General features: G+C 38.1%; 1 protein-coding gene across 2 annotated transcripts in view; it reads right to left on the bottom strand.

The window, feature by feature from the left end:
- Positions 1–1,415: 1,415 nt before the first annotated feature.
- igsf21a (immunoglobin superfamily, member 21a) overlaps positions 1,416–27,607 on the bottom strand; it is a 695,152-nt gene continuing 668,960 nt past the window's right edge. For both annotated transcript variants that reach the window (XM_061977635.2, XM_061977634.2), the window contains exon 10: positions 1,416–4,893. In XM_061977635.2, the coding sequence (XP_061833619.1) occupies positions 4,814–4,893 (80 nt within the window). In that variant the 3' untranslated portion in view covers positions 1,416–4,813. The remainder of the gene's footprint in view (positions 4,894–27,607) is intronic.

The raw sequence follows: 27,607 nt of genomic DNA, 5'->3' as shown, positions 1-27,607 counted from the left end.
TTTTTTATTTTGCTTTGTGCTATGTATAAACCAAGGGTCTCAGACACGCTGCACACACCTTTATGTGGAATTTGAAAGCAGGTGCGGCACGCGGGTTTTAATTGAATGGCGCTTGTTAGCGTCATGCGTGCCGTGATAATACAGCATTTAGCAACCACTACAGTCAGCGTGCCTAATCAGCCATACGTTGTATGGGGCTTCCGCTTTGCTCACGTAGGTGACAGCAAGGCATACTTGGTCAACAACCACACAGGTCACACTGACGGTGGCTGTATAAAAAAAAACAAAAAAACTTTAACACTCTTACTAATAATGCGCCACACTGTGAACCCACGCCAAACAAGAATGACAAACACATTTCGGGATAACATCTGCACCGTAACACAACATAAACACAACAGGACAAATACCCAGAATCCCATGCAGCCCTAAATCTTCCGGGATAAATAATGTAGGTTGCTTCTCTTTCTCCCCCTCCATTTTTCTGCATTCTTTCGTATCTCAAGTTATCATTATGTATATGTATTGTTGCATTTAAACAACTGTATTGTTGATAATAAAGGTAAATTATTGGTATTGTTCATTATCAATAGCGCTATTTCTATTGGTATTTGTATTGATCCATTTGTAGTGTAATAATGCTCATCGTCATTTCTGTATTATTTTTTATTTTTCGCTAACTGCTTATTTGCTATTACTTTTACCATCATATTTGTACATGTCATATTTGCTGATGTTGCTCTATTGTTGTTGTTGTTGTTGTTTGCTGTTGTTGTTTTTGTCTCTCTGTCTAATCCCCCTCTTGTCCCCACAATTTCCCCCTCTGTCTTCTTTTTTTTTCTCTTTCTATCCCCTCCTGCTCCGGCCCGGCTGCACTAAATGATAATATAAATACATTTAATAAAGTCAAATACAAATAAGGCAACAAGAGAAGTATCCTACACTTCTCTTTTGTAAAGTAAATCTGAACAGCCGACATGGGCATCTACATCAACTATATGATTTGCCTGAGAAGCTGGACAGGACAAAAAAAAAAATAAAAAAAAATAAATAATAATAATAATACACCCCCCGCTACCAAACCCCGCCCACCTCAACCGACGCACAGAGAGGTGGGGGTGGGAGGTTGATGTGTGAGGGAGCAGGGTTGGGGTGGGGGCGGGGTTTGGTGGTAGCAGGGGTGTATAATGTAGCCCGGAAGAGTCAGGGCTGCATGGGATTCTGGGTGTTTGTTCTGTTGTGTTTATGTTGTGTTAAGGTGCAGATGTTCTCCCGAAATGTGTTTGTCATTCTTGTTTGGTTTTGGTTCAAAGTGTGGCACATTATTAGTAAGAGTGTTAAAGTTGTTTTATATGGTCACCGTCAGTGTAACCCGTGTGGCTGTTGACCAAGTATGCCTTGCTGTCACGTACGTGTGCAAGCAAAAGATGTATATTGTATAACAATTGTTGGGCTGGCACGCTGTTAATACAGATTGTAGAGGGCGCCAGATATTGTACCATCATGGCACGCCCTTATTATAGCCGCAAGGGTGAAAATTGGTGAATATTAATACCGGGAGTTTTCTGCGAGAGGCACTGAAATCCGGAAGTTTCACGGGAAAATCGGGGGGTTCAGCAAGTAAGCTGCTGAGCCGCATCAGAGTGATCAAAGAGCCGCGGGTTGCCGACCCCTGGTATATACAATATCTGCTACTTATAGTCCGGTTCAGGTAATGTATAGAAAAATATATATTTCTTCTAAAATTGTGCGGGTGCGACTTATACGACGGTGCGCTCTATAGTCCGAAAAAATTTGGTAGAATAAATGCATTGCAGAGGCTTGGTGTGGAGGACATGTTTGGACAAATGTCATCCCTCATATGAGAGTCTAGGGTTGGAAAGATGCGGCATGGACTATACCGTATTTTTCGGACTATAAGTTGCAGTTTTTTTTCATAGTTTGGCCGGGCTCCAGTGCGACTTACAGGGGCGCCGCTAGGGATTTTGGGCCCCATGAAAAGAATCTTTTCAGGGCCCCAGGCACGTGCACACATAGGGCCCTATGGGTGCTTGAGCCCCTGCCCTTTTTTGCCTTGTTTTAAAAAGTGCCCTCTGCCTGTGTGTGTGTGTTTTTTTTCTTCTTCTTCTTTCTTTAAACAACATTAATAAATTCCTGTCCGGGATGTAAAAAAAAGAAAGAAAGAAAAAAACTCCACGTTTTCTTGTAATACCGGGTTGTTTGAGCCTGCCGCGTCCGCCAGAGAGAGAGAGAGAGGGCGAGTGAGTGAGTAAGTGAGAGGAGAGAGAGCCAACTGCGCCCCTGAGGAGACGTGACAGTGGAGCAACTTGAACCTGTGAGTTATGGTCTAGTCGCCGTCCACTTATTCAGCATCTAATATGGGTAATATTTCAGAAAAATGCTGTATTATTCTATTATTCAATGTGTCAGCTTCTGTTTTTGCCAGACGTCGGAGCAAGGCGCATTAATTGAGCACGGCACATCATTTCCGCACAGAGCAGAGCGGATCGTGCGGGACAGGAAGTAGTGTACAAAATACAAAATAAAACACCGGGTTAATTTTCAAAATAAAATGCACTGTGTTTACGATCACATTTCTCTCACAGTAGAGGTTTAGATATAAAGTTCATTGTGACTTTGCTATTACTGTGTGGGTTAACAAAATAATACTAATAATAATGATAATAATGATAATAATAACAATAATGAGAAGAATGACACATGACTCACACTGAAGGGGATCTTAAGAAAACTAAGAGACAACAGTGGACATGACATCTTTCCAGCACTGGAAGAAATGATGAAAACATATGCCACGATTCAGTGTCCACTGCCACAGTAGAGAGGTCTTTTTCTAAACTGAAGATGGTCAAAAACTCACTCAGAGGCCTATGCACAGAAGAGAGGCTGTCTGATCTCCTTCTCCTCTCCATTGAAAAAGACGTAGTCATGAATCACAATGATGTGATCAACATCTACAGGGACATGGCCCCCAGAAGGTTGCTGCTTTTAGGCCCCCAGAAGGTTTGGCTACTGATTGTGCACTGATTTCACAGCATTTCATGGAAGCCCTGAATTTACATTGAGGAGCATATTTGGGTATGGGTGGCCTCCATCCTACAGCCCTCTACTGGCCCCTGGTCCATATTTTTGGCCCTGTATTGCGTTTCAGTTGTTTAGTCTGAGCATTAAGTGAGAAAGACCATAAGTTACAACTTGATGGTGTTTTCATCAAGTTAAGGGAAGAAGGACAGATTTTCACATTGAAGTTTTTTCCATTTGGGTATTTATTTTTGTATTTTTCCTTCATTCGTTCATGTTGCACTGTTCAATGTTCAATATTAAAGTGCTTATCTTTAACAATAAATAGCCTAATAATACACCAGTGTTTTGTTGCTTTTCATGTCTTCCAAGCCTATGATAATGTGAATTAACTCATTATGACAATAATTTGTTGACACAAAAGAAATGGCAATCACTTTTACCTACAAAGGACACACAGCTAAGTAGTTAGCTTCCTATTAGCAAATTAAATTTTACATTAATTTCCATATTGTGCAAAGGACCAAAAAAAAATGTCCTGCCCTTTTCTGACTTTGAGCCCCTGCCCCTCTATAATCATGTGCACGTCCCTGCAGGGCCCCCAACACAGTGTCATTATTTTTTCTGTATTATAATTTCATCATCATTAGGGGCCTCTCTGGGCCCCCCTCCATCATGGGCCCCTAGAATCCGTCTCCTTTACCCCCCCTTTTCGGCACCCCTGTCGACTTATATATGTTTTTTTCCTTTTTTACTATGCATTTTCGGCTGGTGCGACTTATACTCCGGTGCGACTTATACTCCGAAAAATACGGTACTTTGATCGGAAATGTGCCAATTTAGCGTTATTTTTTCAACTAAAGAAAATGTCAAAAAAAAAGTTTTTTGTTTTTGTTTATTTGGGCCTGGGGTTTGACCACGCCTGCCTCCCCTGACCGCACGTCCCTGGTGCACACACTGCGGGCCCTCGAAGAGAACAGGACACAAGTCAATATTTCTGCAGCGACAACAAGCTGGAAAAAGAAAAGGAGAGAAAAAAACCCCCAAAAAACAAAACAACTTTCACATGCAACACGACCATGAAAACATTGGACACATGTGAGACCACTTCCTGTCATATAAAACAAAGAAAGAAAAAAAGTGAAGGGATTTAGCTTTTCTTCCTTCAGCTGAGTCCAGCTGATGAGTGAAGTACAAACATTTGCAAGCCTCTCTCAACACAACCCCATAAAAGTTATTTTCATTATCTGCATTATTTACACAAAATACACTGAACTCCCAATACCCCCCCGATTCTTTTTCTACATTCTCAGCCATCAAAAGGAAAAGAAGTAAATAAAAGCTCGGAGCATCTGCGTTGGCCCCTCCCACCCCTCAGTGCTGAACTGGGATATCCGGCAGATGGGCGCGGCGGCCTTTTCTTGGCGCCACAGCCAAAAGTGACGCGACTTAGACTCGTACAAAAAAAATATCATCCCAATGCCGTCTTTCCGGTTTTCAATCAACTAACTTTATTGGTCAACAGGCAGATGCGGGACAAGGAACACACGAAACAAAAGATGTAACCGGGGGAAACGGGAGAAAGTCGTCACGTTCTTTTAGCTTGGTTATTATTCCGTTACAAAAATGGGAGGAGCGCGATCGGGTGGCTTCGGCCGGACGTACGCCCATGTTTTGCTCGCTTTCGAAATGCGTGTGTGTGTGTGTGTGTGTGTGTGTGTGTGTGAGTGCGTGGGGTAGGAGGGGCAAGTGTGTGTGAGTGAGAGAGTTTTCACGTCAGTTCCACGGTCACTGTAACGACCAGCAGCATCCACGTGAGGAGGCCAAACACATCCTTGTGGAACGCTGCGTCTGCAAAACAAAGAAGTGTGATAATTAGCCCCATCTTGTGGAGTATCAGGGTGACTCATGTCAATGATCCTTGAATGTGTATTAAAAGGACAAAGCACAGCATTTACTTATATGACTCAATCCAAACAACCTTCCCTAGTCATGGTGCAAAAAAAAAGAAGAAGGGAAACCAACACAGAGAGTCAGCTCACATGGTCACACGTAACTCACTTTGCTCACCGATGCTAAAACAAACGCACCATATACAATTCTAAATGACACGCGTTTAAATCCATTGCAATGACTGCATGATGAGAAAAATGCAAAACACTCACTCGACACTTAGCCATGTTTGATTGGCTACACAACTTTAAGGAGGTTGTCACAGAAGTAAACAAGGAAGGAGTCTCAAATTATATTAATCATATACTCTTTATATTACATAATATGTACACATATGTATAGGCTATATCATATACATATATATATATATATATATATATATGCATATACACATAAATACATATATACTGTACGTACCTACAGTATGTATACAGTATGTATACAGTATATATAAAAATATATATATATGTATATATATATATATATATATATATATATATACACATATACATACATACATACTGTACACACACACACATACACATACGTACCTACAGTATGTATACAGTATGTATACAGTATATATAAAAATATATATATATGTATATATATATATATATATATATATATATATATATATATATATATATACATATATACACATACATACTGTATGTACATACATACATAAATACCTATATACATATATACACATACATAAATACGTATGTACGTACATATATATATACATATATTCACATACATAATGTACGTACATACATACATACATACATACATACATATATATATATACACAAACATACACACACTGTACATACATACATACATACATACATACATACATACATACTGTACACACACACACATGCATATATATATACATACATATATACACATACATACTGTATGTACATACATACATAAATACATATATACATATATACACATACATAAATACGTACGTACGTACATATATATATATATACATACATTCACATACATACATTCATACATAATGTACGTACATACATACATATATATATATATATATATATATATATATATATATATATATATATACAAACATACACACACTGTACATACATTCATACATACTGTGCGTACATACATACATACATACATACATACAAACATACATACATACTGTACACACACACACACACACACATGCATATATATATACATACATATATACACATACATACTGTATGTACATACATACATAAATACATATATACATATATACACATACATAAATATGTACGTACGTACATATATATACATATATTCACATACATACATTCATACATAATGTACGTACATACATATATATATATATATATATATATATATATATATATATATATATATATATATATATATATACAAACATACACACACTGTACATACATTCATACATAATGTACGTACATATATATATATATATAAATATATATATACAAACATACACACACTGTACATACATTCATACATACTGTGCGTACATACATACATACATACATACATACATACATACTGTACACACACACACACACACACACACACATGCATATATATATACTTACATATATACACATACATACTGTATGTACATACATACATACATATATATATATACATATATTCACATACATACATTCATACATAATGTACGTACATACATACATACATACATACATACATATATATATATATATATATATATATATATATATATATACATATATATACAAACATACACACACTGTACATACATTCATACATAATGTACGTACATACATACATACATACATACATATATATATATATATATATATATATATATATATATATACACAAACATACACACAGTACATACATCCATACATACTGTATGTACATACATACATACATACATACTGTACGTAGAAATATACGTACATACATACATATATACACAAATATATACACATTTATACACATACATACATACATACATACATATATACACATACATACATACGTATGTACATACATACATACATATATATATATATATATATATATATATATATATATATATATATATATATATATATATATATATGTATATATATATATATATATATATATATATATATACATACACATACATACTGTACATACGTACGTACATACATCCATACATACATATTATATTATATTTATAGTTGCTGTACATGCAGTCGGCTTTTGGCCCTTGACCACATTTTTTGGGATCAATGCAGCCCCCCAAGTCAAAAGGTTAGGACACCCTTGTTCTAGACTAAAACTCTCTTGTTACTCTCGACTGCTCGCTAGTATTTCTGTGTCTGAGTTACTGTGTAGAAACATGCAGAAGAATGTATTTCTTTAATGCCATTATTATGTAGATTGTTTTGTATATCACTGATGGCTTGCATACATGCCATGTGATATTGGTGGAATTAAAACGTGTTGGTTAAATCCCCATAAAGTAGGAAATACACAACTGATGAAAGGTGAGCTTGGATACACTTTGGAGTAGTCAGTGTAAAACTTCTGTATTGCCACTGATTCACTGAAAAGGACTCCAAACTAGTGCTTGAATGTGAGAAGAGGTGTACAACAACTACTTTTGTCAGAAACAGTTAGTTCAAAGAAGTCCAAACACAACGAGTCTGACATGTTACCCACGCGGGACATATGTGTGTTACACAACATTACACCACAACAACAATTGGATGTTCACAGTAAATATTCCGAAATGGGTTCAGCCAACCACGAGCGTGTCCTCTACGGCTATTGTGCGGCCGCAAATTGTCCGGCCATCTGTTTGTTTACACACTTTGGGTGAGAGTGTGCCAACCTTCTACGCCGCGGAGTGGTTTCTCTGGCAGTGCAGTCTTTGTGGCAAACAATACTGCTCTCTCCATTAAAATACATTGCATATCTTTGCCTACTTGTTGCTATTCCTTTGGTAACCTCAGAGGAGACTCAACATTAGCATTTATTTAATAGTTCTGGACCTAAACATGATGTTTACAGAATAGACACAGAAGTGATTTCAGGCTTGTTTTGTAACACCCACTTTTACCTCGAAAATAAGGTATGGCCTGCATCAACCTACAGAAGATTGGAGGCCAATTCATATTGCGTTGTTGGTGTTTTGGTAGCATCCTCATCCCGAATCATCTTATTTTCCCACGGAATTTGAAGGATCCCGAGGCGTTCCCAGGCCAGCCGGGAGACATAGTCTTCCCAACGTGTCCTGGGTCTTCCCCGTGGCCTTCTACCGGTCAGACGTGCCCTAAAGGCGTCCGGGTGGCATCCTGACCAGATGCCCGAACCACCACATCTGGTTCCTCTCCATGTGGAGGAGCAGTGGCTTTACTTTGAGCTCCTCCCGGATGACAGAGCTTCTCACCCTATCTCTAAGGGAGAGACCCACAAACCCGGCGGAGGAAACTCATTTGGGCCGCTTGTACCCGTGATCTTGTCCTTTCGGTCATAACCCAAAGCTCATGACCATAGGTGAGGATGGGAACGTAGATCGACCGGTAAATTGAGAGCTTTGCCTTCCGGCTCAGCTCCTTCTTCACCACAACGGATCGATACAGCGTCCGCATTACTGAAGACGCCGCACCGATCCGCCTGTCGATCTCACCATCCACTCTTCCCTCACTTGTGAACAAGACTCCGAGGTACTTGAACTCCTCCACTTGGGGCAAGATCTCCTCCCCAACCTGGAGATGGCACTCCACCCTTTTCCGGGCGAGAACCATGGACTCGGACTATGAGGTGCTGATTCCCATCCCAGTCGCTTCACAGTCGGCTGCGAACCGATCCAGTGAGAGCTGAAGATCCTGGCCAGATGAAGCCATCAGGACCACATCATCTGCGAAAAGCAGAGACCGAATCTTGCAGCCACCAAACCAGATCCCCTCAACGCCTTGACTGCGCCTAGAAATTCTGTCCATAAAAGTTATAAACAGAATGGGTGACAAAGGGCAGCCTTGGCGGAGTCCAACCCTCACTGGAAACGTGTCCGACTTACTGCCGGCAATGCGGACCAAGCTCTGACACTGATCATACAGGGAGCGGACCGCCACAATCAGACAGTCCGATACCCCATACTCTCTGAGCACTCCCCACAGGATTTCCAGGGGTACACGGTCTAATGCCTTCTCCAAGTCCACAAAGCACATGTAGACTGGTTGGGCAAACTCCCATGCACCCTCAAGGACCCTGCCGAGAGTATAGAACTGGTCTACCGTTCCACGACCAGGACGGAAACCACATTGTTCCTCCTGGAAGGTCATTTACTTTAATTACTTACGTTGATTATGCACTGACAATTCCGTTGCACATTTTAAAAGATGCAATCTGATACCTTGGACTACCTTCTAGTGTGGCCTGAATCTGATGAGAGAAGATCAGATCTGAAGCAGGTTGGAGTGTTCAGACTGGCAACAAATATCTGATCTATGTCACTTTAGGGAAAACAATTAGATTTGGTGTGCAGTGTAAACGGGGCCTTAGGGTCTAGTTCCCTATTGCCACATGGGGCAAGACCTCTTCCCCAACCCGGAGATGGCACTCCACCCTTTTCCGGGCAGGAACCATGGACTCGGACTTGGAAGTGCCGATTCTCATCCCAGGCGATCGTTTTAATCATTCTCATTTCGAAGAAAAAAGGGCTTTGGCCTGTTTGAATGAGAAACAATGTAAAAGATTCAAGCCAAATGTGATCTCGAAAGTCAGGAGCACCCACGAGCGGAGAAAGACTGAGTCAGAACCTGCGGTAAAACTGAGGAAAAAAAGAACAGAGAAAAAGAAGGTCAGCTGCTACAGTACTATTCTATTTTGCATCCTCTTCTACTGATGCTTGGAGAAATGTTGAAAAGAGCCCGAGCTGCACCGCCCACGACTGGGGCTCAGTCAGGATTGGCCTCCCTCGCCTCGGCTGCAGGCTCAAAACAGTACGGTTGACGTCTGCGTTTGGGGGATAATTAAGGCTTTTTTCAGCTTCCGCGTTGGGAGAATCCGAATGTAAAATCTCAGACTCAGAACTTGAATCAGAGCCAACTTGCAAAGAAGCTATGCTTGTCCAAAATGCAATAACACACACACATATTATTGTTCTCTCGTAATGTTTGCCATATCAGTTTTTAAGTAATCATGGACCGGGGTGACACAAAGATGATTCAATCCAATTTATAATTTGAAATGAGCTCCAGTTCTGTAGATGAGTTCCAGTTCTGTAGATGACCTCACACCAAGAGGGGGCGACATATCGAGTCTGGCGATGGAAGTGAGGCGTTTAAGATGCAAAGACTTAAGTCGGAAAAGGGTGGAGTGCCATCTCCGGGTTGGGGAGGAGACCCTGCCCCAAGTGGAGGAGTTCAAGTACCTCGGAGTCTTGTTCACGAGTGAGGGAAAAGTGGATCGTGAGATCGACAGGCGGATCGGTGCGGCATCTTCAGTATTGCGGACGCTGTATCGATCCGTTGTGGTGAAGAAGGAGCTGAGCCGGAAGGCAAAGCTCTCAATTTACCGGTCGATCTACGTTCCCATCCTCACCTATGGTCATGAGTTTTGGGTTATGACCGAAAGGACAAGATCACGGGTACAGGCGGCCGAAATGAGTTTCCTCCGCCGGGTGGCGGGGCTCTCCCTTAGAGATAGGGTGAGAAGCCACTGCTCCTCCACATGGAGAGGAGCCAGATGAGGTGGTTCGGGCATCTGGTCAGGATGCCACCCGAACGCCTCCCTCGGGATGTGTTTAGGGCACGTCCGACCCGTAGGAGGCCACGGGGAAGACCCAGGACACGTTGGGAAGACTATGTCTCCCGGCTGGCCTGGGAACGCCTCGGGATCCCCCGGGAGGAGCTGGACGAAGTGGCTGGGGAGAGGGAAGTCTGGGCTTCCCTGCTTAAGCTGCTGCCCCCGCGACCCGACCTCGGATAAGCGGAAGAAGATGGATGGATGGATGGACTTAAGTCAATATGACCATCATCTTTGTCGTTGGAATTCCATGCAGCGCTCGCAATTGGTTGACGGCACGATGTGCACCCTGAACTCCATTGTACAAATGTCTGTTTCTACATATGTTGTTTGTTCCATTTTATTTTATTCTTAAATCTACCATTGGTTAAGTTTGTAGTCGTGTTACCTTTAATACGGCTATAATTGTGTCATTTTGACAATTGTTTTGATTATATTATAATTGTAATATTTGAATGATGCATGTGTTGTGGCAGTTGCAGGTGTCACCAATGCGGCAGTTTGAGGAAACACTCGGTTGCTTTTCCAAACATTTTTAATGGTAACCTGCCCACATAAGAATGCTAAACCGGAAGTGCTTTAAGTTTCATGGCTTTGTAAATACGCTGAGACAAAGTCTAAGTTCATTGTGTTCTTTTACGGTGTTTTGAAACGGCACCAATTTCTTCTTCAGAATGTTCAACAAACTTGGAAGTATTTTGCCAAGAGGATTATTTGTAATGTGCACATTTTCAAAATGTGCTAGTGCTATTTTTGGCCAAAGTAAGACAAAAAAAAAACTATTTTGAATTTGTCTTTATTTTGTAAATGTCCGGCCCGCGTCGGAGTAGATTTTCCTCCATGCGGCCCCTGAGCTAAAATGAGTTCGACACCCCTGGCCTAAACCCTTTCTGTCTGTAAAATTGTCAATTTGTTAAATTGTTTTTGTAAATTTGGTTGACCGCTGACCGACGGAAGATTGAACTAAACTAATGACTTCATGCAATACAAAATGAAACCATGGTTATCATATTTTATTCAAAAAATCTTAAAAACATTGATATTTTTGCCATGTTTTGGGCCCTAATATTGAAAGATTTCCATACTACAAACCCCATTTCTACATAAGTTGGGAAATTGTGTTGGATGTAAATATAAACGGAATACAATGATTTGCAAATCATTTTCAACCCATATTCAGTTGAATATGCTACAAAGACAACATATTTGATGTTCAAACTCTTATACATTTTTTTTTTTTGCAAATAATAATTAACTTAGAATTTTATGGCTGCAACACGTGCCAAAGTAGTTGGGAAAGGGCATGTTCACCACTGTGTTACATGGCCTTTCCTTTTAACAACACTCAGTAAACGTTTGGGAACTGAGGAGACACATTTTTGAAGCTTCTCAGGTGGAATTCTTTCCCATTCTTGCTTGATGTACAGCTTAAGTTGTTCAACAGTCCGGGGGTCTCCGTTGTGCTATTTTAGGCTTCATAATGCGCCACACATTTTTAATGGGAGACAGGTCTGGACTGCAGGCGGGCCAGTCTAGTACCCGCACTCTTTTACTATGAAGCCACGTTGATGTAACACCTGGCTTGGCATTGTTTTGCTGAAATAAGCAGGGGCGTCCATGGTAACGTTGCTTGGATGGCAATATACGTTGCTCCAAAACCTGTATGTACCTTTCAGCATTAATGGCGCCTTCACAGATGTGTTACCCATGTCTTGGGCACTAATACACCCCCATACCATCACACATGCTGCCTTTTACACTTTGCGCCTATAACAATCCGGATGGTTCTTTTCCTCTTTGGTCCGGAGGACACGACGTCCACAGTTTCCAAAAACAATTTGAAATGTGGACTCGTCGGACCACAGAACACTTTTCCACTTTGTATCAGTCCATCTTAGATGAGCTCAGGCCCAGCGAAGCCGACGGCGTTTCTGGGTGTTGTTGATAAACGGTTTTCCCCTTACATAGGAGAGTTTTAACTTGCACTTACATATGTAGCGACCAACTGTAGTTACTGACAGTGGGTTTCTGAAGTGTTCCTGAGCCCATGTGGTGATATCCTTTACACACTGATGTCGCTTGTTGATGCAGTACAGCCTGAGGGATGGAAGGTCACGGGCTTAGCTGCTTACATGCAGTGATTTCTCCACATTCTCTGAACCCTTTGATGATATTACGGAGCGTAGACGGTGAAATCCCTAAATTCCTTGCAATAGCTGCTTGAGCAAGGTTTTTCTTAAACTGTTCAACAATTTGCTCAGGCATTTGTTGACAAAGTGGTGACCCTCGCCCCATCCTTGTTTGTGAATGACTGAGCATTTCATGGAATCTACTTTTATACCCAATCATGGCACCCACCTGTTCCCAATTAGCCTGTTCACCTGTGGGATGTTCCAAATAAGTGTTTGATGAGCATTCCTCAACTTTATCAGTATTTATTGCCACCTTTCCCAACTTCTTTGTCACGTGTTGCTGGCATCAAATTCTAAAGTTAATGATTATTTGCAAAAAAAAAAAAAATGTTTATGAGTTTGAACATCAATTATGTTGTCTTTGTAGCATATTCAACTGAATATGGGTTGAAAAGGATTTGCAAATCATTGTATTCCGTTTATATTTACATCTAACACAATTTCCCAACTCATATGGAAACGGGGTTTGTATGCTGATGATTTCCATGCAGTACCCTGACAAGACAACAGTTGTCCTCACACAGGCCTGACATGAAGCCCACTGCAGGAGACGTTAAAACAGTGGAGGTCGTGAGCCTGCTGGCGCCACGAGACCAGTCCTGTATTGAGTCGCTGGTCGAGGGGCCACGTACGCGCTGACCTCCCCGGGCCTTGTTGCATGCCAATTCAACTAGCATGTCAGACGTGTGTGTGTGTGTGTGTAAGTGTGTGTGTGTGCCCGTGGCGACCCGATTCCGTCCTTGCTGTGACACAGGCTCTCCTGCGCTTATCGTGGCATATTTGCATATTTGTATATTTGCATATTTGCATGTGTGACGCAGCTCGTAGGAAGAAAGAGCAAATAAAGGACATAGAGGGTGGAGGCAAAAACAAGTATTTCAAGTGAGGAGAGAGAGAAGTCGAACATTCCCCCGCCCCCCCAACTCCTGGCGTTCCGACACATGCGCTCGCCATCTGCTCGGTAAGCTGTTCCCACGATGCACTGGAACTAACATGGCCGTCACACTTGTGCGAAAGGGTTTATGCAGTCGGTCCATTAAAATGCATTTGCCTCTTCATCAAGCGCTGCCTTATTACATGACAGCTTAGGAGTGTTTTGCATCGGTTACACTTCCATTTGCATCGTTAACACGCAAACAAGGCATTGATACAACGTTGATACATGGTCTTTAAAACTGACATTGAAACAACGTTGCAAAATAGTTGTAAATTCAGACACCGTTGGACCCACGTTGTTGGTCAGGAAATGACCACATTTCAATGTCAAATCAACGTCAGAACCCAACATTGATTAAATGTTGCCAAAAAACCATGTTGTTTCAACGTTGTATTTGTGTTGTAGAATATTGGTTGGGAAATGACCAAATTTAAATGGTCAAATCAACGTCAGACCCTGACATTGATTAGAGGCTATAAAAAGCATGTTGTTTCAACGTTGTATTTGTGTTGAAGAATATTGGTTGGGAAATGACCAAATTTCAATGGTCAAATCAATATCAGAACCCAACATTGATTAGATGTTGTCAACAAGCATGTTGTTTCAACGTTGTATTTGTGTTGTAGAATATTGGTTGGGAAATGACCAGAATTCAATGCTCAAATCAACGTCAAAACCTGACATTGATTAGACGTTGTCAAAAAGCATGTTGTTTCAACGTTGTATTCGTGTTGTAGAATATTGGTTGGGAAATGACCAAAATTCAATGGTCAAATCAATATCAGAACCCAACATTGATTCAATGTTGTCAACAAGCATGTTGTGTCAGTGTTCTATTTGTGTTGTAGAATATTGGTCGAGATATGACCAAAATTCAATGGTCAAAACAACATCAGAACCCAACATTGATTAAAAGTTGTCAAAAAGCATGTTGTTTCAACGTTGTAATTGTGTTGTAGAATATTAGTTAGGAAAAAAACTAAATTTAATGGTCAAATGAACGTCAGAACCCAATATTGATTAAACGTCGTCAAAAAGCATGTTGTTTCAACGTTGTATTTGTGTTGTAGAATATTGGTTGGAAAATGACCAAATTTAAATGGTCAAATCAACGTCAGAACCTGACATTGATTAGACATTGTCAAAAAGCATGTTGTTTCAACGTTGTATTTGTGTTCTAGAATATTAGTTAGGAAAAAAACTAAATTTAATGGTCAAATGAACGTCAGAACCCAATATTGATTAAACGTCGTCAAAAAGCATGTTGTTTCAACGTTGTATTTGTGTTGTAGAATATTGGTTGGAAAATGACTAAATTTAAATGGTCAAATCAACGTCAGAACCTGACATTGATTAGACATTGTCAAAAAGTATGTTGTTTCAATGTTGTATTTGTGTTGTGGAATATTAGTTGGGAAAATACCAAAATTATATGTCAAATCAATGTCAGAAACCAACATTGATTAAAAATTGTCAAAAAGCATGTTGTTTCAACGTTGTATTTGTGTTGTAGAATTTTGGTTGGGAAATGACCAAATTTCAATGGTCAAATCAATATCAGAACCCAACATTGATTCAATGTTGTCAACAAGCATGTTGTTTCAATGTTCTATTTGTGTTGTAGAATATTGGTCGAGATATGACCAAAATTCAATGGTCAAATCAATATCAGAACCCAACATTGATTAAACATCCTCAACAAGCATGTTGTTTCAACGTTGTATTTGTGTTCTAGAATATTAGTTGGGGAAAAAAACAAAATTTAATGGTCAAATGAACGTCAGAACCCAACATTGATTAATCGTTGTCAACAAGCATGTTGTTTCAACGTTGTATTTGTGTTGTAGAATTTTGATTGGAAAATGTCCAGAATTCAAAGTCAAATCAACGTCAGAACCCAACATTGATTAAACATCGTCAAAAAGCATGTTGTTTCAACGTTGTATTTGTGTTGTAGAATATTGGTTGGGAAATGACCAAAATTCAATGGTCAAATCAATATCAGAACCCAACATTGATTCAATGTTGTCAACAAGCATGTTGTGTCAATGTTCTATTTGTGTTGTAGAATATTGGTCGAGATATGACTAAAATTCAATGGTCAAAACAACATCAGAACCCAACATTGATTAAAAGTTGTCAAAAAGCATGTTGTTTCAACGTTGTATTTGTGTTGTAGAATATTAGTTAGGAAAAAAACTAAATTTAATGGTCAAATGAACGTCAGAACCCAATATTGATTAAACGTCGTCAAAAAGCATGTTGTTTCAACGTTGTATTTGTGTTGTGGAATATTGGTTGGAAAATGACCAAATTTAAATGGTCAAATCAATGTCAGAACCTGACATTGATTAGACGTTGTCAAAAAGCATGTTGTTTCAACGTTGTATTTGTGTTCTAGAATATTAGTTAGGAAAAAAACAAAATGTAATGGTCAAATGAACGTCAGAACCCAATATTGATTAAACGTCGTCAAAAAGCATGTTGTTTCAACGTTGTATTTGTGTTGTAGAATTTTGGTTGGGAAAATGACCAAATTTCAATGGTCAAATCAACGTCACAACCTGACATTAAATAAACGTCGTCAAAAAGTATGTTGTTTCAATGTTGTATTTGTGTTGTGGAATATTAGTTGGGAAAATACCAAAATTATATGTCAAATCAATGTCAGAACCCAACATTGATTAAAAATTGTCAAAAAGCATGTTGTTTCAACGTTGTATTTGTGTTGTAGAATTTTGGTTGGGAAATGACCAAATTTCAATGGTCAAATCAATATCAGAACCCAACATTGATTCAATGTTGTCAACAAGCATGTTGTTTCAATGTTCTATTTGTGTTGTAGAATATTGGTCGAGATATGACCAAAATTCAATGGTCAAATCAATATCAGAACCCAACATTGATTAAACATCCTCAACAAGCATGTTGTTTCAACGTTGTATTTGTGTTCTAGAATATTAGTTGGGGAAAAAAACAAAATTTAATGGTCAAATGAACGTCAGAACCCAACATTGATTAAACGTTGTCAACAAGCATGTTGTTTCAACGTTGTATTTGTGTTGTAGTATTTTGATTGGAAAATGTCCAGAATTCAAAGTCAAATCAACGTCAGAACCCAACATTGATTAAACATCGTCAAAAAGCATGTTGTTTCAACGTTGTATTTGTGTTGTAGAATATTGGTTGGGAAATGACCAAAATTCAATGGTCAAATCAATATCAGAACCCAACATTGATTCAATGTTGTCAACAAGCATGTTGTGTCAATGTTCTATTTGTGTTGTAGAATATTGGTCGAGATATGACCAAAATTCAATGGTCAAAACAACATCAGAACCCAACATTGATTAAAAGTTGTCAAAAAGCATGTTGTTTAAACGTTGTATTTGTGTTGTAGAATATTAGTTAGGAAAAAAACTAAATTTAATGGTCAAATGAACGTCAGAACCCAATATTGATTAAACGTCGTCAAAAAGCATGTTGTTTCAACGTTGTATTTGTGTTGTAGAATATTGGTTGGAAAATGACCAAATTTCAATGGTCAAATCAACGTCAGAACCTGACATTGATTAGACGTTGTCAAAAAGCATGTTGTTTCAACGTTGTATTTGTGTTGTAGAATATTAGTTAGGAAAAAAACTAAATTTAATGGTCAAATGAACGTCAGAACCCAATATTGATTAAACGTCGTCAAAAAGCATGTTGTTTCAACGTTGTATTTGTGTTGTAGAATATTGGTTGGAAAATGACCAAATTTCAATGGTCAAATCAACGTCAGAACCTGACATTGATTAGACGTTGTCAAAAAGCATGTTGTTTCAACGTTGTATTTGTGTTCTAGAATATTAGTTAGGAAAAAAACAAAATTTAATGGTCAAATGAACGTCAGAACCCAATATTGATTAAACGTCGTCAAAAAGCATGTTGTTTCAATGTTGTATTTGTGTTGTAGAATTTTGGTTGGGAAAATGACCAAATTTCAATGGTCAAATCAACGTCACAACCTGACATTAAATAAACGTCGTCAAAAAGTATGTTGTTTCAACGTTGTATTTGTGTTGTAGAATATTAGTTGGGAAAATACCAAAATTCTATGTCAAATCAATATCAGAACCCAACATTGATTAAAAATGGTCAAAAAGCATGTTGTTTCAACGTTGTATTTGTGTTGTAGAATTTTGGTTTGGAAATGACCAAATTTCAATGGTCAAATCAATATCAGAACCCAACATTGATTCAATGTTGTCAACAAGCATGTTGTTTCAATGTTCTATTTGTGTTGTAGAATATTGGTCGAGATATGACCAAAATTCAATGGTCAAATCAATATCAGAACCCAACATTGATTAAACATCCTCAACAAACATGTTGTTTCAACGTTGTATTTGTGTTCTAGATTATTAGTTGGGGAAAAAAACAAAATTTAATGGTCAAATGAACGTCAGAACCCAACATTGATTAAACGTTGTCAACAAGCATGTTGTTTCAACGTTGTATTTGTGTTGTAGAATTTTGATTGGAAAATGTCCAGAATTCAAAGTCAAATCAACGTCAGAACCCAACATTGATTAAACATCGTCAAAAAGCATGTTGTTTCAACGTTGTATTTGTGTTGTAGAATATTGGTTGGGAAATGACCAAAATTCAATGGTCAAATCAATATCAGAACCCAACATTGATTCAATGTTGTCAACAAGCATGTTGTGTCAATGTTCTATTTGTGTTGTAGAATATTGGTCGAGATATGACTAAAATTCAATGGTCAAAACAACATCAGAACCCAACATTGATTAAAAGTTGTCAAAAAGCATGTTGTTTCAACGTTGTATTTGTGTTGTAGAATATTAGTTAGGAAAAAAACTAAATTTAATGGTCAAATGAACGTCAGAACCCAATATTGATTAAACGTCGTCAAAAAGCATGTTGTTTCAACGTTGTATTTGTGTTGTGGAATATTGGTTGGAAAATGACCAAATTTAAATGGTCAAATCAACGTCAGAACCTGACATTGATTAGACGTTGTCAAAAAGCATGTTGTTTCAACGTTGTATTTGTGTTCTAGAATATTAGTTAGGAAAAAAACAAAATGTAATGGTCAAATGAACGTCAGAACCCAATATTGATTAAACGTCGTCAAAAAGCATGTTGTTTCAACGTTGTATTTGTGTTGTAGAATTTTGGTTGGGAAAATGACCAAATTTCAATGGTCAAATCAACGTCACAACCTGACATTAAATAAACGTCGTCAAAAAGTATGTTGTTTCAATGTTGTATTTGTGTTGTGGAATATTAGTTGGGAAAATACCAAAATTATATGTCAAATCAATGTCAGAACCCAACATTGATTAAAAATTGTCAAAAAGCATGTTGTTTCAACGTTGTATTTGTGTTGTAGAATTTTGGTTGGGAAATGACCAAATTTCAATGGTCAAATCAATATCAGAACCCAACATTGATTCAATGTTGTCAACAAGCATGTTGTTTCAATGTTCTATTTGTGTTGTAGAATATTGGTCGAGATATGACCAAAATTCAATGGTCAAATCAATATCAGAACCCAACATTGATTAAACATCCTCAACAAGCATGTTGTTTCAACGTTGTATTTGTGTTCTAGAATATTAGTTGGGGAAAAAAACAAAATTTAATGGTCAAATGAACGTCAGAACCCAACATTGATTAAACGTTGTCAACAAGCATGTTGTTTCAACGTTGTATTTGTGTTGTAGTATTTTGATTGGAAAATGTCCAGAATTCAAAGTCAAATCAACGTCAGAACCCAACATTGATTAAACATCGTCAAAAAGCATGTTGTTTCAACGTTGTATTTGTGTTGTAGAATATTGGTTGGGAAATGACCAAAATTCAATGGTCAAATCAATATCAGAACCCATCATTGATTCAATGTTGTCAACAAGCATGTTGTGTCAATGTTCTATTTGTGTTGTAGAATATTGGTCGAGATATGACCAAAATTCAATGGTCAAAACAACATCAGAACCCAACATTGATTAAAAGTTGTCAAAAAGCATGTTGTTTCAACGTTGTATTTGTGTTGTAGAATATTAGTTAGGAAAAAAACTAAATTGAATGGTCAAATGAACGTCAGAACCCAATATTGATTAAACGTCGTCAAAAAGCATGTTGTTTCAACGTTGTATTTGTGTTGTAGAATATTGGTTGGAAAATGACCAAATTTCAATGGTCAAATCAACGTCAGAACCTGACATTGATTAGACGTTGTCAAAAAGCATGTTGTTTCAACGTTGTATTTGTGTTCTAGAATATTAGTTAGGAAAAAAACAAAATTTAATGGTCAAATGAACGTCAGAACCCAATATTGATTAAACGTCGTCAAAAAGCATGTTGTTTCAATGTTGTATTTGTGTTGTAGAATTTTGGTTGGGAAAATGACCAAATTTCAATGGTCAAATCAACGTCACAACCTGACATTAAATAAACGTCGTCAAAAAGTATGTTGTTTCAACGTTGTATTTGTGTTGTAGAATATTAGTTGGGAAAATACCAAAATTCTATGTCAAATCAATATCAGAACCCAACATTGATTAAAAATGGTCAAAAAGCATGTTGTTTCAACGTTGTATTTGTGTTGTAGAATTTTGGTTGGGAAATGACCAAATTTCAATGGTCAAATCAATATCAGAACCCAACATTGATTCAATGTTGTCAACAAGCATGTTGTTTCAATGTTCTATTTGTGTTGTAGAATATTGGTCGAGATATGACCAAAATTCAATGGTCAAATCAATATCAGAACCCAACATTGATTAAACATCCTCAACAAACATGTTGTTTCAACGTTGTATTTGTGTTCTAGATTATTAGTTGGGGAAAAAAACAAAATTTAATGGTCAAATGAACGTCAGAACCCAACATTGATTAAACGTTGTCAACAAGCATGTTGTTTCAACGTTGTATTTGTGTTGTAGAATTTTGATTGGAAAATGTCCAGAATTCAAAGTCAAATCAACGTCAGAACCCATCCATCCATCTTCTTCCGCTTATCCGAGGTCGGGTTGCGGGGGCAGCAGCTTAAGCAGGGAAGCCCAGACTTCCCTCTCCCCAGCCACTTCGTCCAGCTCCTCCCGGGGGATCCCCAGGCGTTCCCAGGCCAGCCGGGAGAGATAGTCTTCCCAGCGTGTCCTGGGTCTTCCCCGTGGCCTCCTACCGGTCGGACGTGCCCGAAACACCTTCCTAGGGAGGCGTTCGGGTGGCATCCTGACCAGATGCCCGAACCACCTCATCTGGCTCCTCTCGATGTGGAGGAGCAGCGGCTTTACTTTGAGCTCCCCCCGAATGATAGAGCTTCTCACCCTATCTCTAAGGGAGAGCCCCGCCACTCGGCGGAGGAAACTCATTTCGGCCGCTTGTACCCGTGATCTTGTCCTTTCGGTCATGACCCAAAGCTCATGACCATAGGTGAGGATGGGAACGTAGATCGACCGGTAAATCGAGAGCTTTGCCTTCCGGCTCAGCTCCTTCTTCACCACAACGGATCGATACAGCGTCCGCATTACTGAAGACGCTGCACCGATCCGCCTGTCGATCTCACGATCCACTCTTCCCCCACTCGTGAACAAGACTCCGAGGTACTTGAACTCCTCCACTTGGGGCAAGATCTCCTCCCCAACCCGGAGATGGCACTCCACCCTTTTCCGGGAGAGAACCATGGACTCGGACTTGGAGGTGCTGATTCCCATCCCAGTCGCTTCACACTCGGCTGCGAACCGATCCAGTGAGAGCTGAAGATCTTGGCCGGAGGAAGCCATCAGGACCACATCATCTGCAAATAGCAGTGACCTAATCCTGCAGCCACCAAACCAGATCCCCTCAACGCCCTGACTGCGCCTAGAAATTCTGTCCATAAAGGTTATGAACAGAATCGGTGACAAAGGGCAGCCTTGGCGGAGTCCAACCCTCACTGGAAACGTGTCCGACTTACTGCCGGCAATGCGGACCAAGCTCTGACACTGATCATACAGGGAGCGAACTGCCACAATAAGACAGTCCGTTACCCCATACTCTCTGAGCACTCCCCACAGGACTTCCTGGGGTACACGGTCGAATGCCTTCTCCAAGTCCACAAAGCACCTGTAGACTGGTTGGGCAAACTCCCATGCACCCTCAAGGACCCTGCCGAGAGTATAGAGCTGGTCCAAAGTTCCACGACCAGGACGAAAACCACACTGTTCCTCCTGAACAGTCAGAACCCAACATTGATTAAACATCGTCAAAAAGCATGTTGTTTCAACGTTGTATTTGTGTTGTACAATTTTGATTGGAAAATGTCCAGAATTTAAAGTCAAATCAACGTCAGAACCCAACATTGATTAGACTTTGTCAAAAAGCATGTTGTTTCAACGTTGTATTTGTGTTGTAGAATTTTGGTCGAGATATGACCAAAATTGAATGGTCAAAACAACATCAGAACCCAACATTGATTAAACATCCTCAACAAGCATGTTGTTTCAACGTTGTATTTGTGTTCTAGAATATTAGTTGGGGAAAAAAACAAAATGTAATGGTCAAATGAACGTCAGAACCCAACATTGATTAAACGTCGTCAAAAAGCATGTTGTTTCAACGTTGTATTTGTGTTGTAGAATATTAGTTGGGAAAAGACCAACATTTAATATCAAATCAATGTCAGAACTCAACATTGATTAGACGTTGTCAAAAAGCATGTTGTTTCAACGTTGTATTTGTGTTGTAGAATTTTGGTTGGGAAATGACCAAATTTCAATGGTCAAATCAACGTCACAACCTGACATTAAATAAACGTTGTCAAAAAGCATGTTGTTTCAACGTTGTATTTGTGTTTTAGAATTTTGGTCGAGATATGACCATAATTCAATGGTCAAAACAACATCAGAACCCAACATTGATTAAACATCCTCAACAAGCATGTTGTTTCAATGTTGTATTTGTGTTGTAGAATATTAGTTGGGAAAAAAACAAAATTTAATGGTCAAATGAATGTCAGAACCCAACATTGATTAAACGTCGTCAAAAAGCATGTTGTTTCAACGTTGTATTTGTGTTGTAGAATTTTGATTGGAAAATGTCCAGAATTCAAAGTCGAATCAACGTCAGAACCCAACATTGATTAGACGTTGTCAAAAAGCATGTTGTTTCAACGTTTTACTTGTGTTGTAGAATTTTGGTTGAGAAATTTCCAAATTTCAATAGTCAAATCAACGTCACAACCTGATATAAAGGCATTGATACAACGTTGATACATGGCCTTTAAAACTGACATAAAACAACGTTGCAAAATAGTTGTAAATTCAGACAACGTTGGTGTCCACCGTTGGACCCACGTTGTTGGTCAGGAAATGACCACATGTCAATGTCAAATCAACGTCAGGACCCAACATTGATGAAATGTTGCCAAAAAGCATGTTGTTTCAACGTTGTATTTGTGTTGTAGAATATTGGTTAGAAAATGACTAAATTTAAATGGTCAAATCAACGTCAGACCCTGACATTTATTAGACGTTATTAAAAAGTGTCACACCGCGGTGAGGGAAGTCTTGTCTTGGGTTTGTCTGTCTTGTGATTTGCATGTTTTAGTTTGAAAAGTAACTCTCCTCTCGTTTCAGGTCACTTGCCCTTCCTTTTGTGTCATCAGTCTGACGTCATCCCGGTTCCCTGATTGTTTCCACCTGTTCCCTATTACCCTCATGTGTCTTATAAGCCCACTCCTCCCTTTGTTCTGTGCCAGATTGTTTCGTTTATTCGTGCTCTCTAGCATTTTTTTGGAACCTTTTTTGCCGGTTAGTTTTTGGATAAAATAGATATTGTAATCCTTGACTTTGGAGGTGAAAAGGAAGCTGTCAAAATAAAAGCCTGTCTAAGTTCCCTACTCTGCATCTGAGTCCTATCCTTTTACCAAGCCCGGACAAAAAGCATGTTGTTTCAACGTTGTATTTGTGTTGTAGAATATTGGTTGGGAAATGACCAAATTTCAATAGTCAAATCAATATCAGAATCCAACATTGATTCAATGTTGTCAAAAAGCATGTTGTTTCAATGTTCTATTTGTGTTGTAGAATATTGGTCGAGATATGACCAGAATTCCATGGTCAAAACAACATCAGAACCCAACATTGATTAAACATCCTCAACAAGCATGTTGTTTCAACATTGTATTTGTGTTCTAGAATATTAGTAGGGAAAAAAACAAAATTTAATGGTCAAATGAACGTCAGAACCCAACATTGATTAAACGTTGTCAAAAAGCATGTTGTTTCAACGTTGTATTTGTGTTGTAGAATATTGGTTGGGAAATGACCAAATTTCAATGGTCAAATGAATGTCAGAACCCAACATTGATTAAACGTTGTCAAAAAGCATGTTGTTTCAACGTTGTATTTGTGTTCTAGAATATTAGTTGGGAAAAAAACAAAATTTAATGGTCAAATGAATGTCAGAACCCAACATTGATTAAACGTTGTCAAAAAGCATGTTGTTTCAACGTTGTATTTGTGTTGTAGAATATTGGTTGGGAAATGACCACATTTCAATAGTCAAATCAATATCAGAACCCAACATTGATTCAATGTTGTCAAAAAGCATGTTGTTTCAATGTTGTATTTGTGTTGTAGAATTTTTGTCTCTATATGACCAAAATTCAATGGTCAAAACAACATCAGAACCCAACATTGATTAAACATCCTCAACAAGCATGTTGTTTCAACGTTGTATTTGTGTTGTAGAATTTTGATTGGAAAATGTCCAGAATTCAAAGTCAAATCAATGTCAGAACCCAACATTGATTAGACGTTGTCAAAAAAGCATGTTGTTTCAACGTTGTATTTGTGTTGTAGAATTTTGGTTGGGAAATGACCAAATTTCAATGGTCAAATCAACGTCACAACCTGACATTAAATAAACGTCGTCAAAAAGCATGTAGTTTCAACGTTGTATTTGTGTTGTAGAATTTAGGTCGATATATGACCAAAATTCAATGGTCAAAACAATATCAGAACCCAAAATTGATTAAACATCCTCAACAAGCATGTTGTTTCAACGTTGTATTTGTGTTCTACAATATAAGTTGGGAAAATACCAAAATTCAATGGTCAAATCAACGTCAGAACCCAACATTGATTAGACGTTGTCAAAAATCATGTTGTTTCAACATTGTATTTGTGTTGCAGAATATTAGTTGGGAAAATACAAAAATTCTATGTCAAATCAATGCCAGAATCCAACATTGATTAGACGTTGTCAAAAAGCATGTTGTTTCAACGTTGTATTTGTGTTGTAGAATTTTGGTTGGGAAATGACCAAATTTCTATGTCAAATCAACGTCACAACCTGACATTAAATAAACGTCGTCAAAAAGCATGTTGTTTCAACGTTGTATTTGTGTTGTAGAATTTTGGTCGATATATGACCAAAATTCAATGGTCAAATCAAAATCAGAACCCAACATTGATTAAACATCCTCAACAAGCATGTTGTTTCAACGTTGTATTTGTGTTCTAGAATATTAGTTGGGAAAAAAACAAAATTTAATTGTCAAATCAACGTCAGAACCCAATATTGATTAAACGTCGTCAAAAAGCATGTTGTTTCAACGTTGTATTTGTGTTGTAGAATTTTGGTTGGGAAATGACCAAATTTCAATAGTCAAATCAACGTCACAACCTGACATTAAATAAACGTTGTCAAAAAGCATGTTGTTTCAACGTTGTACTTTTGTTGTAGAATATTAGTTGGGAAAATACCAAAATTCTATGTCAAATCAATGTCAGAACCCAACATTGATTAAACGTTGTCAAAAAGCATGTTGTTTCAACGTTGCATTTGTGTTGTAGAATATTGATTGGGAAATGACCAAATTTCGATGGTCAAATCAATATCAGAACTCAACATTGATTCAATGTTGTCAACAAGCATGTTGTTTCAATGTTGTATTTGTGTTGTAGAATATTGGTCAAGATATTTCCAAAATTCAATGGTCAAAACAACATCAGAACCCAACATTGATTAGACGTTGTCAAAAAGCATGTTGTTTCAACGTTGTATTTGTGTTCTAGAATATTAGTTGGGAAAAAAACAAAATTTAATGGTCAAATGAACGTCAGAACCCAACATTGATTAAACGTCGTCAAAAAGCATGTTGTTTCAATGTTGTAGTTGTGTTGTAGAATTTTGGTTCATATATGACCAAAATTCAATGGTCAAAACAACATCAGAACCCAACATTGATTAAACGTCGTCAAAAAGCATGTTGTTTCAATGTTGTATTTGTGTTGTAGAATATTGGTTGGGAAATTACCAAATTTCAATGGTCAAATCAACGTCACAACCTGACATTAAATAAACGTTGTCAAAAAGCATGTTGTTTCAACGTTGTATTTGTGTTGTAGAATATTAGTTGGGAAAATACCAAAATTCAATGGTCAAATCAACGTCAGAACCCAACATTGATTAAACGTCAAAAAGCATGTTGTTTCAACGTTGCATTTGTGTTGTAGAATTTTGGTTGGGAAATTAACAAATTTCAATGGTCAAATCAACGTCACAACCTGACATTAAATGAACGTCGTCAAAAAGCATGTTGTTTCAACCTTGTATTTGTGTTGTATAATTTTGGTCGAGATATGACCAAAATTCAATGGTCAAATCAAAATCAGAACCCAACATTGATTAAACATCCTCAACAAGCATGTTGTTTCAAAGTTGTATTTGTGTTCTAGAATATTAGTTGGGGAAAAAACAAAATTCAATGGTCAAATCAACGTCAGAACCCAACATTGATTAAACGTCGTCAAAAAGCATGTTGTTTCAACGTTGTATTTGTGTTGTAGAATTTTGATTGGAAAATGTCCAGAATTCAAAGTCGAATCAACGTCAGAACCCAACATTGATTAAACGTTGTCAAAAAGCATGTTGTTTCAACGTTGCATTTGTGTTGTAGAATTTTGGTTGGGAAATTACCAAATTTCAATGGTCAAATCAACGTCACAACCTGACATTAAATAAACGTTGTCAAAAAGCATGTTGTTTCAACGTTGTATTTGTGTTGTAGAATTTTGGTCGAGATATGACCAAAATTCAATGGTCAAATCAAAATCAGAACCCAACATTGATTAAACATCCCCAACAAGCATGTTGTTTCAACATTGTATTTGTGTTCTAGAATATTAGTTGGGAAAAAAACAATATTTAATGGTCAAATGAACGTCAGAACCCAACATTGATTAAACGTCAAAAAGCATGTTGTTTCAACGTTGTATTTGTGTTGGAGAATTTTGATTGGAAAATGTCCAATATTCAAAGTCAAATCAACGTCAGAACCCAACATTGATTAAACGTTGTCAAAAAGCATGTTGTTTCAACGTTGCATTTGTGTTGTAGAATTTTGGTTGGGAAATTACCAAATTTCAATAGTCAAATCAACGTCACAACCTGACATTAAATAAACGTCGTCAAAAAGCATGTTGTTTCAACGTTGTACTTGTGTTGTAGAATATTGGTTGGGAAAATACCAAAATTCTATGTCAAATCAATGTCAGAACCCAACATTGATTAGACGTTGTCAAAAAGCATGTTGTTTCAACGTTGTGTTTGAGTTGTAGAATTTTGGTTGGGAAATGACCAAATTTCAATGGTCAAATCA

The sequence above is a fragment of the Nerophis lumbriciformis genome, linkage group LG18 (genome assembly GCF_033978685.3).
Source record: "Nerophis lumbriciformis linkage group LG18, RoL_Nlum_v2.1, whole genome shotgun sequence".
NCBI lineage: Eukaryota > Metazoa > Chordata > Actinopteri > Syngnathiformes > Syngnathidae > Nerophis > Nerophis lumbriciformis.
The sequence above is the reverse complement of the archived record's forward strand: the minus strand, read 5'-3'. Positions and strand labels throughout refer to the sequence as shown.